At 44.0% G+C, this 18,065-nt stretch overlaps 1 protein-coding gene across 11 annotated transcripts in view; it reads right to left on the bottom strand.

Moving 5' to 3' along the window:
* Nucleotides 1–18,065, bottom strand: part of LOC140219924 (sodium-independent sulfate anion transporter-like) — a 521,780-nt gene that overhangs the window by 51,327 nt on the left and 452,388 nt on the right. For all 11 annotated transcript variants that reach the window (XM_072290106.1, XM_072290101.1, XM_072290100.1 and 8 more), the window contains exons 16-17: nucleotides 15,441–15,617; nucleotides 4,290–4,355 (exon numbers count right to left, since the gene is read on the bottom strand). In XM_072290106.1, coding sequence (XP_072146207.1) covers nucleotides 4,290–4,355; nucleotides 15,441–15,617 — 243 coding nt within the window. The remainder of the gene's footprint in view (nucleotides 1–4,289; nucleotides 4,356–15,440; nucleotides 15,618–18,065) is intronic.

Genomic DNA, 18,065 nt, shown 5'->3' with positions numbered 1-18,065 from the left:
GATGGCGAAGGGTTCTTGCGTCCGAAATTTCAGATGTTTAGACTCTATGGGGTAGGTGATGGTGCCGCGAAGCTGTCCGAATTATCGGGCGTCCGGAAGGCCGGTCGTTTGACTGTACAATGGCAAGACCTCCAGCCGACGACACGGCGTCAAAGTAGATTCTTCACGACTCCTCTCTGTTACTCGAGCCAGCAATATTGCGACTTTCATTCTCTTTCAAAAACATTACACCCAATTTTCCCTGAGTTTTCCCTGAGTATTTCCAGACTATTCGAAATCCCTGAGAAGTCCCGGTTGGTAGACGCCCTGGTTTCTGCATTATTCTGTTCATTTCAGCTTCTTTTCCAGCCATTGTAGAGCATTTATTGTAGCCCTGTCCAATGAGGTTAAAAAGAATCAGCCCGGCATCCACCAAACACTTCAAGATCATAGCGGCGATGCAAGCGGAGTTCCGTTGCTCCAGCTCTACAAATCCCACAAACTGCTCTCGCACCTATACATAGGTTCCCACCTTGTCAATAAAGCGAATGACTACATGCATCTGCATAATATCTGCAGTTTCGTCTGCAAGAATGGAAAAAGCAAACACTGTGTTAGCTTCGACCACTATTTGCTCTCTCAGGATGTCGCCGCAGATTGTGATGAGCTCGTTCTGGACTTGGACGGAAGTGTACTTTGCATTGCCAGCAGAAGAAGTGAGGTGTTCTTGACATCGAGTATGTACAGCTTCTACCCGAAAGTCATGGAGATCATTGAAGACTCCCCTGTCAGACTGCTTCCTGTGAATTGGCAAGTCATGTGTTGCACAGAAGATAATGGTGGAAACTATCGGAAATAGTTTCTCGCAGTTCCTTTCAACTTGCTCATGCAGTGCTCTGTTCAGCTGCTGTACAACAAGTAACTGCTTGCTGCGCAGCGCTGTCGTCTACATACGCTGCGCATACACTGCGCAGCGTATGTCGTCTCTCGCAGCCCTTGTCCTTTGCACTGTACGTCATTTTTTACCTTGAGCACCCCGGCGAACATTTGGAAGAAAAGTGACGCAGTAACGACAAAGGGCACCTTTCGCTGTCACTGAGTACGCAAGCCAAGGGGCATAATCTGCCAGCCATGGGAACCAAAAGTCTTCTTGTCAGGTGTTACATCTTTCTTAAAGTTGTTTGCAACATTTGATGACTACGGGTTAGTAAGAAGGCGTAACTTCAAACAGTGCGGGATGCCCGTGTGTTTACCTTTGCCTAGAAACTCTCCCAAGTCATGCTCTTGAGACAAGTTAGTCGCTTTCTTGCTACTGTCACCACAATTTAATCCCAAGCAAGGAGAAAAGGCATCATGGCTTCCTACATCATGGGAGCTCACTGTAGGTGGAGTCCCTTCCATGGAGCTGACAACCTCAGCTACTGCCTGCTGATGAAAGTTTTCATCCCTCTAGCTAAATGATGCAACACTGTCACATGGTACACCAGAAGATTTGACTGGACAGCTGGATAACACTCCATCAGACACTCACTGATGCTCAAAAAAGTGTCGGATGTCCATCATTTGGGACCGTGCAAGGCAAAGCTGGTTAGAGAGTTCCTTGTGGTTGATAGCCTTAAAAAATATATGCACATTGACTGGAAGGACAATTAAATGCATACATTGCACGAAAGGGCTATATCTAAAAGGAAAATTAATTTACAGGATAAAATGCACGCTCACAACTTTATACATCTTGCTCGATCTCGCTCACGTACCCGCACAGTCGAGCAACCACACACACACACACAAGTTGCCGCTCGTCGCTCTCTCATCCGCTGTCTTGGTTGTTCTCAGCTCCGTTGACAGTTGGGCACTTAAAAACACCGAATCACGCAAACACACACGGAGACGCACACACATTCAGGGGCATAATTTCCAAGAAACACGTGTTACGGTTCTACTTTGTGCGGCCGGCCGAAAAGACATGTCGGTATACATAATCGGCCACATGTACGGGATTGATGGATGCAACTTCCGACAGCTCGTGTCTGTATGTAAATGGTGCACAAATGGGGTTCTCTGAATCAAGGAATTTTTGAGTCACAGAACTTTGTCACTGACTTCAATGTGTGGTGCTCACGTGTTGATTCGGCCGATCATCCTCTCCCCACGCGAGGTGTCCCCGAGTCAACCGACCAGTTCCATATGACAGTGTGGCTTTCTGTGTGTTTACATTGATTACATTCATCCAAAGTGCTTGACTCTCAATCTCATACACAGAAAACGAAGTAAGGCATGCATATTAAGCTGTTACAGTAATAAAAAAGTGTATTTCATTAACTATCCTTTTTAGATAAGCATGCACCAAACTTGGTTTCGGTTTCACTTACCTGGGACCAAAATCAGTATGTGGTGCTCTCTTAATCTCGTTGAAATGGCTCGCATAATAAGGACTTGCCTCACTTGCCTCTCTCACTTTCAATGCAGTGCAAGTTTTCTGAGGAGCAGATTTATAGGTTTGGTTTGGGGGCTGGGGTATATGCAGTGGACAACATTTCGGCAAGGAGGGTCTACAAGGAGATGTGACACCATGGAGGGGCGTTAGACCCTCCCTACTAAGTGCAGTGGTCAAGATTTTTTCCTAGATGTAGCTGGCAATTTAGGCGAGAACTGAAGTTCTCACAATAAGACTGCATAAATATCTTTGAATTCACAAAAATATGTGGATCCCACACACTGTGGGAATTGATGTAAATGAAGCTGTCTATGCTGTGGGCTTTGACTGACGATAATTAGGAGTGAATTTGATGGTGAATGTGTAATTTCTTCAGCGTTTAATCCAATGCGACAGTGGTGAGTTGATATTAAACATTACCTCACGTGCACCACTGCTGTTTGTCTGCATAGTACACAGAAAACACAGGGAGGCGCGTTTGCTTGAGGCGTTTTAGTGCGCTATTGTTCATAATCTCCGAGACAGTTGAGCATTATCATTGCCTCACATGGCACATCCCATCAAGGCAGAAGTATTAAACTTGAATTGGATTATGAGGATGTACGTGCCAAAACCACAATTGGATTATGAGGCACGCTGTAGTGGCGGACTCCTGATTAATTTTTGGCACCCTGGTGTTCTTTAACATGCACCTAAATCTAGGTGCACTAGCGTTTTTGTATTTTGCTCCCGTCAAACTGCAGCTGCCACAATCGAGATTGAACCCACGACCTCGAGAAATGCCATAGCCATCAGGCTACCGCGGCGGGCATGGAAATGCTGATTTGATGTGCAACCTCTTCCAAAGTGTCTCCTGGACCATACGGTGTTTTAATGCGCCTTTGTGCCTGGACGTCCTGCGTGAGTTGTCCGCTTGAGAAATTTGCATGGTGTCTATTTTTCAGAAATAGCAGGAGATTACCATACCGTAACATCAGTTTGCCTGCAACCTCCGTTTCCTTGCCTTCTCAGATCATATTTTCCCTCTCCTGCCCTCTCCCCCTGTATGGGAAGTGCGAGAGTGGCAAGGCTGTTATTCACTCGTTTCGAGACTAGGTTGGTTCTATCCATTCTCTACCTCCTCTTCCAACTTCTGCCTACACTTCTATCTACGTCCCCTCTGGACTTGCAAGTTAGTAGAAAGGTAAGCGCTGCAGTTTCTGCTATGCATTTGATGGGGGTCACGGATAATTACGGCTGTCAACAGGATAATGTTGCAACACCCAGGGAGCTCCAGAGGGCATTGTGCGCATGCCACATGATGGAAAGGTTCAAACGACTTTCTCATCTCACCTATCATCTCTGCCACGCTCCTGCCATGTATATACACGCTCTGAACCACCCTCGACGCAGCGCATGCAAGGAAACAGCACCACAAAAGCCAAAGGAAGAGGCAAAGAAAGCTTTGCTTTAAAAGAAAATGTCAAACTTTTCTCTCAGAATTGTTCGCTATCTTCAAAAGCCACTACATGCAATTTTTCTTACACTATCATGATATGACTAGCAAGACTAGCCATAGTGTGTAACATGCAAAGTTGGCTCGCAATCCTGAAGGGCGCTTCATACGGGTATGCGGGACATGTGCATGCTAATCAAGCTGTGTAGCTTTTTGCTAGTGCATAAAGAAATATACGAAATTCCAGGGAAGGGGGCAGGGGCCTCCCTGGCCCCTCCTTCTGGACGCCCATAGTAGTATAACACTGTTCATAACATACATAACACTGTTCATAACACACATAACACTGTTCAATGTTATGTGTCTCTCTTGTCCTGTTTTTGTGCACTGCAAATTATTAATCATAGTATGGAGCCAAACAAACATATAGTGACAAACCTTGAGGTTAATGTAGATCAACGTGGCCTGCTGCTTGGCAAAGTTGTCACTGAGACTCTTGAAAGCCTGTAGATTGAAAACAGAAACACATGACAACAAATTGTCAAAGCTTTCTAGCTATTCATAAACTCCACTTGTGTCCTAATACAGAACTTACTGAAGTTATCTTTGAAGCTCAGATCCAACATATTCTCAGCAAAGAAGGGGCTAATAAGATTAGCTTTTATTTCAGTCCTTAGAGATACTGCACCTGTGAAATTTGACACATTGAAAGCTGGTCATTTAAGAAATGAATCTGGATTCACTGCATATGCTTTTCTACTTTGTGCCACATAATTTCATCCTCAAATCCATGACCCTTGCAAATAAAAATTTAGTTGTTGTGCTTGGTAAAGCAAAAAAACCTTGATCACAGTGAGTTGGTGCATCTTGCTAACAGCACGGACAGCGCAGAAATGTAATGGACTGGGCCAGCTGGTACTATCAGCATAAATTTAAAAACAAATTGGAAAAAACTAATGTGAACATTTGTTCAATGTAATCACAACTGCTATGTGCAGTCACTCCATAGCTAGTCTTTAAAAAACAACTTCAATAAAGTTTCACCATAGCTAAATTGGTTATAAATTGAGCAGTGTACGCTAGTGAAGCAATCTTGGTAAATCTGCAGGGCTGGTAGTTGGCTAATTATTTTTATTATCAAGCCTTTAAATAGCACTTCAGGGGTGATGCAGCCATCTGGAGGTTATGATGCAAATCCTTGACCAATACCCCACTGATTTTCATCATGCTGCAAGTGCTGCCTAATCTCTGAAATCATACCGAAGAGCCATGCTGGTTCTCAGTATTCTGGGTTCTGTGTAAGTGGTATTGGTTGACGTTTTTCCAAGTTTCTCTACTATCAAAACGGTTACATTTCTTGGCTTTCTGGGATGCACCTATTTCAAGTGTAAAATTTTGCATGGAGGCTGCTCTTGTTGAAACATCCCGAAACTAAGCTTCTTATGCTTTTCAAAATTTTGCTGCAGCTGGGCTTTCTGTAAGCCCAAATTCACATTTTGGAGCCTAAATTATACAATTGTTACAAATGCAGCCAAAGCTGGAAATGAAGCTACACTGTCTAGAGTAGACATTATAGAAACCTGAAGGAACAGCACAAAAGATACAAGAACTCTATGAACATGAAAAACAGGATGACATAAGTGACACATTTGTCAATTCTTATTTTTGTCATGTTTCTGTACTGTTTCCTTCAAGTTTCATTTATAGTACAAGATACCAAGTGGCAGAATGAATGGACATAACAGCCTAATTTTCCTTAAGGTAGGTCAAGCGCACCAAGACACGGATGGCAAAAAGAAGACAAACAAGGCACTCTTACAACTAATTTTATTTGTAAGAAACCTCGTATATATACATTCACTATTCAAGTCACGGCGCATGTGTCACAACCAATGATAACTATATCGCTAACTGTGTGAGAAGATGCCCCACCACGCATGCTCATACATATGTGTCTGCAGAACGCCATGATTATACTATGAAAACATGAACCGATAAAAGGTCTTGACCAAAAGATCGTAGAAGGATAAAATGAGTAGTAAAAGCTAAGAAGCGCTATAATGGGGGTGTGAAGAAAATACAATGGGACACTGAAACAGCTGTAAACCCTAGGCACCAAAGCTTAGACAGTTGGGAAAAAAGAAAGAAAAAGAAAGGTGGGGGAGCAAAGAAGAGTGATCAGAGCCTGTGGTGCTCTCCAACTCTTAGTGTTGTAGATAATCAAGTTCTTTCTTCGAGAGCAACATGGACGGGGCCGTGGCGCAACCCGTGCCAAGCTGAATGATGCAAGATGCTTCGAAAACTTCTCTGGTGTTGCGCTGTGACTTGAATGGTGAATGTGTATACATGGGGGTTCTTGCAAAGAATTAGTAGTTGGGAGAGCGCCTTGTTTATCTTCTTTTCACCATCTGTGTCTTTGTGCACTTGACCTGCCTTAAGGAAAATGGTGCCGTACCAACTAGATCGGATCCAGACCCTTGTTCAGGACATAACAGGGTAGAGACTGTTATTATCAACTGATGCTTATTTCGAATGCACTGGCTATTTCACAAACATGTACGTGTGTTTAAAACCGCCTTGCCCAAAAAAGCCACTACCTTGTCGCACAGTGCCTGTCCTGTTTATTTGATCATTTGGTATCTGTCTGTTGCATGTATTAACACTGTGAGCAGTGAAGCATCAATCATCAATGAAAAATTAAATTTTGATTGCACCACATCTGACCTTTGCATAAAAGCTAGACTTTAAAACAGTCTCTAGGTTAAGAACAGAAGACATGACATTAGGCAACTGATGATGCATCATAAGATGAATTCCAGCAAACAAGTTAAAAGCCTTCTCAACACAAATGCAGATAAGTGGCACAGCTTGTCTGGAAATAGTCCAAGATCGGTAGAATATTTCATCCTGAAAATCTACTTTAAGATCAGACTTGTTTTAATGAGGGTGTCTACCAAGTTGACATTTCTAGATTCCTCGAGTTTTCCAGGTTTTCCCTGAGTGCCTTCGTAAGATTTCCTGAGTGACACGGAACTTTATGTTTAATGTCAAGACGCGCTGACACCATGTTGCCCAATGAGCATGTAAATGAGCACTCTCTAGTGAGCATGTAAAAAACTAAAAAAAAAAAAAAACCGACTTAATCCAGTTCGAATATTAAGGAGTAGTGTTTATTTTATTCAAAAAGAAAGAACAAGGGAGGGATTAGTAAAATACACAGTGAATAAAATATCTTCGCAAAAAATGATAAGACCCATTGCAAACTGAGTCAAACATTCTTAAATATGAATAAAATGGATATGCATACAAAAGAAAACATTTTCGAACCTCGGCTATTTCTAACAACTAATAGCAAGCTCATTGGCATAAGGTGCGAGCTTTGTCACAAGTGAGATCTTTTCTCAACAACTGGTAAGTCAACCTCAACTGTCCTGACATTTTGCCGCAGAGAGCTCTCCACATGCCAGTTACGAGCAGTCTCGTGAGGTACTCTTCCAAGCGCCTCATCGCTAAAGCCCCTAGGCATTACTCATCGCATCGTCATTAGAAGAGCGCCAGCAACACCTTGCGCATGGCGATACAGCGCGTCTCCCGTGCACGAGCACACGAGAGCGCCAGAGTCTCTCGTCCAATGAGAACAATGAAAAGCCACGCTGTGCCTCCTGGCCTTCGGGGCGCATGAAAAATGTGTTCGGTGAGGAGACGCGGTTGACTGTGGAATAGGCTCCTGTTAAAGGGCCCCTGAAACGGTTCGGACAAACTTTGTAGATGCGTAGGGTACAGCTTAAGTAGAACACTCGCACCACAATTTAAGCGAAGCATTACGTATTAATCGAGCTACAAGTGATTACAAGTTACCCTCCTCCCTAGCCATGCTTCTCCCCCTCAACTCATTGGCCGAGTGATTGGGGCTAAGCTCCGCCTTCACTGGTTCTGCGTCACGATGCGATGTCACATCGTCCACTTCCGGTTGTTTTGGAGCCCGCCCCCACCCGCGCGAAACCTCTCTGCTAGCCGCTTGGCCGTCGACCCCAAGCAAGAGCTATCGAAGCAGCGTGCGTTAAGAGCATTCTGTCGTAGTGCCGAATGTGTCTGGTATTCCGGTAATCACACCCCAGCTGAATGTTTCGACGCAGCGGTGGAGGCATAAACTCAGGCTGATGAAGGAACTTTAGCGTAGACGTACGTGAGCTGCCTGATTGGTCTCCACCGTTCAGCCACCTGTAGGCACAGAGCTTAACCAGCCAAAGAAAGAGCTCATATTGCTCTAACCAAGTCTAAAACATTTTAAACATTTACAAAAACAATGTGTTAACGATTACACTCCTGCGAAAAATTTACACCAGCAGCAAAGAATACATTTTGTTTATGCTACCGTGTCTGGCTGAGCTCTATGCCACCAGGTGGCTGCACCGTGCAGACCACTTGCGCGGTGCGCTTCTGTTCATCCCATGAAACGACACGCAAGGGGACACGGCCAGGCCCTGTCCTCTTGCGCTTGCGTTTACCCTAATACCGGACTCTCGAAACGCTATTGCGTTAGTAATCTTCCGGTGTAAAGCGACGGCCGCAATCGTCCAAATCCTGGCGCCGATCGGATAGCAGCAGTCCGATGCGCTGCAGCCAGTCCGCTCATCTACTGGCTTGCAGATGGACACGATGTCGCAGCTTGACATATTGCCAGTCGCTACATTTGCAGTCCACAAAAAGACAGACCGACAAAAAGACAGACCGACACTGACGGCAGAGCTCTCGTCAAAGACGGAGCACTTTGTAACACGAGCAGACTACACTTGCTGGTACCAGAAGTGCTTAAGTGTACTGAAAAATAGTTATTGTGCATTCCCTTTATGTTACTTTCTTTTTATAAAAACAAATTAACTAACATTCCAACTATTACAAACATCATTTGTTTACCATAAAGTTGGGAAAATTATCGATCACCCGCCCTGGTCAGCCAATCGGATAGCTTGCCCCACTGACGTCATATGGGTGATTCACATCATATGGGTAGGGGTGGCTTAAAATTCCGCCGAGCAGTGTGCTGCGATTGGCAGCGATGTGCATTTTTAAAACCTTATAATAAATTACGCGCTTTACGCGGAGCACTTAGATGTTTCAATTAATGACCAGAAGGACCTACTCTAACGACTCAGTACGTTTGTAGAAAATCGTCAAAATCGTTCCAGGGTCCCTTTAACTCTTCTTTTAATTTACGTGAATGCTTAATATTGAATTTCTGGGCACAGGTTCACCCACAATAAACCAGTTTGTTCAGTGTGCTTCATTGAAGAGTGCCTAGGGGCTTTAGTGATGAGGCGCTTGGAAGGGTACTTCACGAGAGTGCCCGTAACTGGCATGTGAATATCTCTCTGTGGCAATATGCTGAAGCAACATAGCAAAGTGGACGAGTTGGTTAAAGTTCATCGTTCTCTTGGTAACAGTGCAAAGGGACATAAACAAAAGGAAGAAACACAACAACATGAGCACCCATGTTGTTGTGTTTCTTCCTTTTGTCCGTGTCCCTTTGCGCTGTTACCAAGAGAACGCTGTGCCCTGACATGCCATTAGCCCTCGCACAATGTCTGTGTTGTGTTTCACTGCTTTAAAGAGTTAATTTTGGTTTGGATAGGGGGACACCTGCATTTCGGCTTCAGACAACATTTTTTTTTTTTTTTTTTTTGAGCTCAAGCTCCTTCAATGAAGCAGCGGCACACTTCCTTTCTCGTTCATTCCTCAATGCATAGGTCCTTTCTGTTCTCGTCCTCCTTGCGCCGCATGTTTGCCCCGCGGACAATTTGAAGCATCCTCTTGGTCAGTTGTACTGTCGATGTACCATTTTTGAACTCCATAGAGGCCGCAAATACGTCCGAAAAATCAGGCAGTTCGAAAAAATAAATGCATGCCCTTTCAGCTTTTAAGAGCTCAAGTCACCACAGGCACATCCGAAACAGCTCCGAAGACCTGCCAGCACACTTATTAGGCATATCGGTGCTCGTACTGTGACAGAAGATGGCGAGTGCATGCGTGTATAATTAAGGAATACATACTGTGTCCCGTGACAATTGCCCCTTTCCATGCTCACGCTTCACTGCAATACTTTAACGTATGCTTCACAGCGTAACATTGCTCTATAGACCTCAGACTCTGCCAAGGCGGCGCTGCGGAAAAACCCGTCACCAGCGCCCCCATCGCAGCCTTGGTATGAACTGGGTAGTGCAAGGAGAGCTGTCCGTAAGCGAAGCTGCATATACCACAATGGACCCTTCTCTTTCGTTTGTGTTGAGGCACGGTTTCCTAAAAATCAAGGACTTGGAAAGCTTCTTCCGCCCATCCACACTTGGGAAAGGAAGCTCAGCAGGGCGAAAGTGCGTGTACAATATAAGATAAAGTCTCAAGTGTTATTTCGGCGTGCTGCAACTCGCAAGTACAGAGAGCATCAGGTTTGTCTATAGGCATATCAGCATAAAAAATCTAAGCATTTCAAATTGGTTCATATTGAATTATGTCCTGAACACAAGACTTAAGTATCTCCTATATGTTTATGTATTTTATCGTAATGTTTTGTCTCGCAATTATTTACAGAGAGTAAATCCTTTCATAGCCTTTTCCAGGGCAGCAAACAGAAAACGTTTTCCAAGGCAGCAAACAGCGTGCGATCATAACGAAAGTAAGCTTCCTACAGTGCCTACGCGCTGCATCTTTCTTTCTCGCAGGAGCTACAGCATCGCTCAGTACCTTAATTTGAAATTTTCGCAGACGCTTTGAGCAACAAGCGCACATAAAGAAATGTAAATAAACGCGAAATTTTTTTTTTACACACGTGCGTTACTTCGCAATTACTCATCCAGTGCTCCTACAGCAACTTTATTGCTCACATTTGAAAAACACAGTCCAGCAGGCTCAGCACATTGCGAAGCGTGCTTGTATCGGCGCAGGACATACAAAATACCGAAAGTAGAAATGAGCTCGCGATACAACAATGCTCTAGAACAGGATTTTGAATTCATAAGCGAACCAAAATGTTTGGTTAAGCTGACCTGCCAAATCTCTCCGTTCCACTTGTTGAGTCAAGCGGAGGCGGACGTCTGTTAAAAGGTGGGGATATCGATAGCACATAAGCAGGATGGTTCGCAACGTTGTTTTTTCTGTTACCAACGAAGTGGCAGCTGCAGATTCTTCAGTTTTCGCTTGGTTACCACGGTCCTCCGTCAGGGCTACGCAACACAATTACAGAACAAAACTGTCGCACTTTCTCATGCGAGCCGCTTTGTTGTGGGGAATGCAAGTAATTCCATTACCCAACAGGTTGAACGGCCCGTATCCAGCGCTCTCACCTTTCCCCTTCATACGATCACGATGGAAATCGGTAAAAGTGAACGCTGTTATTCAGTCCTTCACGTTCATCGCAATTTACAACACAACAGCAGCGTCGATTGCGGCGTTTCTTCGTTAGCGTGCGGAGCTATCGCGGTTGCCATCGTTTCCGCCATCAGTCTGAAGAGTGAGCCAGCAAGCGCTTTATGGCAGTTCGGTGGCGCGTCTGACTAGCGTAGAAATTCATAGCTCTCTGTCTGGGTGTTAAATGCGCAAAACACTCGCAATATGGACCAAAATCTAGTCAAATCGTTGTTTCGCAATTGCTAGCTGCATAGGCAACTTAGCAAGGGAGTCGGGCTTTGCACTACTCAATTACTGCCTCTTCGCACCGGCAGGTGCCACTGCGCGTCTTGCAAAACTCCAGAGTCTGACGTCTATTAAGGCGAAGCTGACTTTTGGGAACCAGCATTCTGCAATGCACCGTGCTTTTCGAGCTTCGAAGCCAATCGCGAGGACCACAAAAGCAGAGTCAGTGGTATTGCTGACAGCAATGAATTAGTTCAATAAAAAACACGACACAGAATGGCAAGAAGCTTAATAGTGAACGTCGAAACAGCAGTTGCAGCGTTAGTGTAGCGCCTCCTCTATTTTTTAGATGCCAGTCATAAAGGCTGCAGCTGGCCCCGCAAGCCCTCTCCTGTTGCCCTCTCCCATTCTCGCTTGATTTTGCCGCCCATGGCGCTGCCGGCTGACATATATATATGTGTACCGCTTCGTAGAATAAAAAACTATTGTTGGAAGTTAGTGCTGTGTCCGTGTCGTACTACTGTCTCTCTTCCCTTTTCGTGCGCTAAAACCGTAAAAGTTATGGAATACCAACATGCCCAAACTTACGCTCTTTCAAGTTATACTATAATAGGTAGTGGCTGCCTTTGGAGGCATGCAGCATGGTAGGCCAATACTCGATGCCGCAGTGTTGGACGTATGCAACGGAGCCCGGTGTCAGTCTTATTCACACGTAGCTGCAGAACAAGGAGCTGCACGAAGCTTGGCTCACGAAACTTAGGACCGGCAAACAGCCATTGGCTACAACTCGTGTATGCAGCAAGCACAGATGCGAGAAATATTTCTGCTACGGCACCAGGATTGTGATGTTTGGTGAGTAGCAGAAAACGCGCACTGAGATGTTTGCTCGCGCTCGCTACCCAGCTAATGTCACGACGGTTTGGTCTATAAACTTGTTGATGCTAGACACTGGCAAGTTTACAGGAATGGAAAGGGAGTGGTAAGAAGCACATTAAACAAAGGCGTGGCATATGGTCATGTTTGTGTTATGAATTAACACACTGGATTACGAAAAAGAAGCAGCGCGAAATCGCCCGCTGAGTGCATACAGTGCAACGCAACTTTAGAAATAATATTGAAACGTCCAAGAATTTAGAAGAAAAAAAAAATTTAATCGTCGCGATGGCACATTTCAGTCGCCGTAGGCGTCTCAGTTCTTTGTTAAAGCAAAATTGTTTTTGAACAGCTCTGATAACGTCCACGCAACAATGGTTGCTAGTGCACTATCAAATGTTCATATGCTACTGCCTGAAGCTCACGGCACGGTGCGAAAACGCGCTCACAGCGAACCCGTGCGATCGCTGCATTGAGGCTTCATTCTGTTATGCCCCATTTGGTTATACAGACAGCCCACTATAAGAACATATTTCGCATAGTTTACTCTCAGTGTTTGCCTACCTTTCATGCAAGAAACTGGTTCGGGGGACTCCCTCGCGGTAACCGCGCACAGTGGCTTTCACTGTTTGTATTCAGTAATGAGATGACATCTGTAAACGATTCTGTGCTTTCAGTTTGCCCAAGATTATTATTTCGACAGTAATATAGTTCAATCGTTTTGAGAGTACTTACAGAAATGTACAGGAGGGCTGTCACATGGTGTTTTTACTAAGCGCCGTAAGCCAAACCTATGAGGAGCGTGCCACGTGATCCCTCATACTACGCAAGGGAGGCGCTTCCGACAGATGGCGATTCCGTAAGTCCCCGCCCCCAATACTGCCTGATGTCCTACCTAGGTTAAAAAAGAAGAAAAAAAGTTATTAACTCCCACAACCAAATTTTCTGACCCCCTATTGTGAACTTTGCTTTGGTACGTTTCCTTTTTTTGTCATTTCCCTACTTTTCTTCCATCAATCTTCCAATTGCCTCTTACTAATCTCTATTGCGGACATGTTTGCTTTTCCCCTGCTCTTGCTGAACCGAAGGGCTTCAAGGAGCAATAGTGTCAGCCAGTAGCGCCGTACTACGGCAAGTGTGCCAAGCACGGCATCCCACGAGCTCCCATTGTTTGGCACACAACCTGACGGGCATGTAAAAAATAGAGGAGGCGCTGGTTAGTGGCTATGGCTGCCAGCAGATCTATGTGCGAGAGCACCAGTAGGCGCCAGTTCGAGGCAGCGAGGTAAACAAAATGGCAGCTGTGGTGGCTTTGACTAATGCTGTTTTGGGCCTATGGTCACGGCAAAAAGTTATCAAAATCAGACAGCGAAGGGTTTTTGCGTCCAAAATTTCAGACGTTTTTATGCATCGACTCTATGTGGCACGTAGTGGTGCCATGAAGCCGTCCGAATTATCGGGCATACGGAGTCTGTCATTTACTGTACACTGGCAACTCCTCCAGCCGACAACACGGAATCAAAGACGATTCATTAAGATTCCTCTGTGTAACTAGAGTCAGCATTACCGCGACTTTTGTTCCATTCCAATAAAATTGGAGCTAATTTTGCCTAATAGAAGCACAAATTCCCCGAGTTTTCCATGAGCATGTTCAGACTATTCAAAATCACCGAGAATTCCCGGTTTTCCTAATTGGTAGACACCCTGTTGATAGAAAACATGCTTTTGTACATTATAGTATTTTCATATGAGCTTAGAAAATGGACAATTTCAGAAAGCCGTACAAGGGGCGCTATAACGTAAAACTATTCCAAGCTTTTCTATTACATTTCTGCAATCGGCCCTCCTCGATTGGTTAGGAACATTTTGGACCATCCCCACTTCACCTGTCCATCACGCGGCGTCACGAAAAAGCGATAGCTCCCCGTCTGATATGACGTGTACACGATGATTATCATGATTTGACCGAACAAAAGAAAAATAGTTATTTCTGATTCAACGCCTTTTCACCATTAGCCCTTGGCTATTGGTAAGAAGTTTTCGGGCTGCACCCACTTCACCTGCCTGTCACGCGATGTCACAAAACTGCAAAAACTCACTGCGTCAAAGTGACGTGTATGCATAAAAGAAGCATTAATATGCCGAACAAAACTGAATTTTCTTCTGAATAGCCACAGGTTGCCCCGTTCTTAAAGGAATAAAAGATGGCGGCCGCCGATTGCTCAGGCACTGGCTACTTGCACCTGCCGGAGAGCATCGGTTTATTTTCGTACGATAAATCTTTTTGCGTGGCCGTGTAACCTTTCCGAGCACTTCTGGCACATTTATGACCTCGCTGTTTTTATTATTTTTTTATTTATACACATACCTCACAGGCTCCAACTGGAGTATTGCGTAAGGGGGGTAAGAGAAACAACATGTAGCGAAAACAGGAGCAAAAACATAGCTAACATGGAAAACATAGGTAACAACAAATCAAACAATTGAAAAAAAAAAATTGAATCGAAAGACACCAACTCTTCTTTGCTGAGGATCCGTTTTAGCAGCATTCTTAACCTTCCATTGCATGCCGCCGCGATTTTTGACCAGTCACCTCAAGCTAAGTAAGGTAAAACAGACCAATCGCAGACGCCGGCATCACCCTCTTAATCCGGTTATTGATTTTCAATGCAGTGGCTTGGCCCCATCGAATCCCTCTCCACTTGACCGTGCTCCTCGCCTCTTGTCAGCCAATTGGATAAGACAAGCCGCTCAGTGTAGGCAATCTTATTTGTTTTTCGAGGAAACAAAAGTGACCTCCTATGAACGAGGACAGCGTTTGATTGGTCTGTTCAAACAACCCTGCGGGTGACCGCTCGGATGCTTGCGTTGGCGGTTACGCAAATTTGAAGTCAGGAGATTGGAATAAAAACATATTGGAATAGTTTTAGGTTATAGGGCCCAAGCTCCTAGCAGCTGCCAGCTGTGGAACCCGTATGAAAGCATGCCATCTTAAAATTTTATGGTGATGTAGCAAAATGAACTATCCTAAACCCATTTAAAGTTAGTGGAACTGGTCCACTTCAGTGTATATAATTGGCTAAGACTTACAATACAAGTAGTGTAGTCCACGACACTGATGTGGATGCCATCGTAGACGATGAATCGTGGGGAAGTTTCCTTGGTGTCGGGAAGAGTTTTGGTGATCTTGGAGGTGGTGTACATCGAGGAGGGGTACAGTACAGTCCGGTCAGGAGACACAAGGACATATGGAATACCCGACATTGTCTGGTGGGGGTGGGGGCACAAAAAACATTGTCACTTCTCTTACAACAGTAAAGCCCCAATACTAGCACTACATCACAATCTGAAATCAGATTTTATTCTGATATATAAACATATTACAAAATGCAATATACAGGAGGAGATTATAGAGTTAAATGCTAAACTGGGACCTCCTGTACATGGTCTACACGAAAAGAAAAGTAAACATGGTTATAGAAACAACATTAAAAAAGATCAAAGACTACAAAAACAAATAAGAAAGGCAGCAATTATAAAAACATACTAGAACACGAATTTAAACAATTACACGACAAACTTAATCAGCAACTTAAAAGGACTTCCTGTTGGGCTAGTTGGTAGTTCATTATAAAATATAAAGATGCCAAATAAATGAACACACACAAGAGAAGACGGCGCCCTGTCTCATTGTCTTCTATTGTGTGTGTGTCCATTTATTTGGTGTCTTTATATTTTATAAATAATCAGCAACATATAGAAATATGAACAAATTGAACAGAAAAGCAATGTGGTCTAACAATTTCTCGAGTTAGTAATAAATGTAATATAGTAAACTGTAGCATTTACCGATGACAATGCAAATGCACACATTATGTGGTAGTATATACATAAAATGTTACATAAGACAGGATTAGTTCAAAAGGTACTTTCTGAATTCTACAATAAATGAGTATAGTGTCATTAATCTTAAAACAAATGGCAGCGAGTTCCATAATAAAAAAGCACTGAAATGAACAGTTTGCTTGCTGTAGTTGGTTCGGACTTCGGGCAAGATGAGGTTCTTGTTAAGAGCAAACCTTGTGCTGTTAGCCTTGTCTAGTGAAGAAGACGGAATGAAAGAAAAGAGGAATCAATTGTTGATATGCTTAAATAACTAGATATCTAGATTATATTTAATTATGTTGGACACTGTAAGTATATTATGGGCTTTTAATAATTGTTTGATGTCGGTGTAGTACGAGCTAAAAGTTATTATTTTGATTGGTCTGTTCTGGAGAATTTCTAGTGGTGCAAGATGAGTATTGTATGTATTACCCCATGTAATTCTACAGCAGTAGTTGACGTGTGAATGAATGAATTCATAATACAATTATAAAAGAATGGTATGTGAAATGAAGGGACAAGCTTGAATGAGGATGTGTATACCATAGGACATCTTTTTTTATGTCTGAAATGTAGTAATGAAATTTGAAGTTTCTATCTAATCTGATGTCCAATTACATGCAATCATAGCTAGCCAGGGTCATACACCCTGACAAGCAGATGGAAGGAACAGGAACTAAAGATTGTTGATGTAATGTAAAGACAATAACTTTAGTTTTAGCTGGATCAAATTCTAATCTGTTTAATTTACACCAGTGTAATATAAAAGTTCGGCAGCATGTTACGCGCCTGTAGCACTTGAAGGCGAAATCGTGTTGCGCATGTGGTAGTGCATTAAGTTGTATGATCGGAAGGGTCAGACCTCTTGCAAGACATAACGAGCTGCAGAGTGAAGTAAATGTATGGCACTGTAAGACGACCTCCTCAGCAACACATGCGAGCACCTAATGCACTACCTAAAGGTTCAGGACAACATTGATTTGGGCTAGATGGTGCATACTTGAATTAGGACGGAAAAGCGCCAACTAAGACAATCACGAGAGGGAGAACGACACAGGACAAGAGCCAACTTCATCTATCTTTATTCACAGAAAAATCAGCAAATATAAGGAAAATCACAGACATGGGCACAACGACCATAATGCATCATCTGCGAAACCGTTCTAGATAGGACATTTCGCTTTTGAAGAGGATCACGGAAGTATCACTAACACAGTTTTTTCCTCTCTTCTTTATATGGAATACTTCCAAAACCTCACGTGCCTTTGTCTCCCTGCTTCTGCCAAGAATCTTTATCTTTCGGAACCATGGTTCACACTTCTTGCAGTACAGGCATTGTTTCTGTGGAGAATGTTCTGCCGCTCGGTCACACGCAGTGCAAGTTGCACAATGTTGCGAAAGATGCGCACCTCCTCCTTTCAGCGACCGCACATGTTCAGCTGCACGGCCATTCACGCATCTACCTGTTTGGCCCACATAGGTTTTCCCGCAGGTCAAAGGTATTTCATATACCACACCGGTGCAGCACTTTACAAACTGCTTTCCATGTTTTTTGGTGCAGCTGCTCCTCGTACCCTCGCTCGCAACGCGGGCGCAGAGCTGTGCTTGTTTCTGAGGAGCCGAGAACACGACTGGGACGCCGTGTCTGTTTGCCACCTTTTTCATATTGTGGGCTATCCTATGTGCATACGGAATCGCTTCCGGTTTCGCAGCTTGTTTTTCTTGTGCGTACGGTTTCTTGACCATGACACCTTTGATTTTTTGCAAGATCGCTTCAGCCACTGTTGTGATAACAGTGCTTGGGAACCCCACCGAAACCAACCTATCAAC

Source organism: Dermacentor andersoni, chromosome 8 (genome assembly GCF_023375885.2).
Source record: "Dermacentor andersoni chromosome 8, qqDerAnde1_hic_scaffold, whole genome shotgun sequence".
Classification (NCBI taxonomy): domain Eukaryota; kingdom Metazoa; phylum Arthropoda; class Arachnida; order Ixodida; family Ixodidae; genus Dermacentor; species Dermacentor andersoni.
This window is presented reverse-complemented; position numbering and strand designations above follow the sequence as displayed.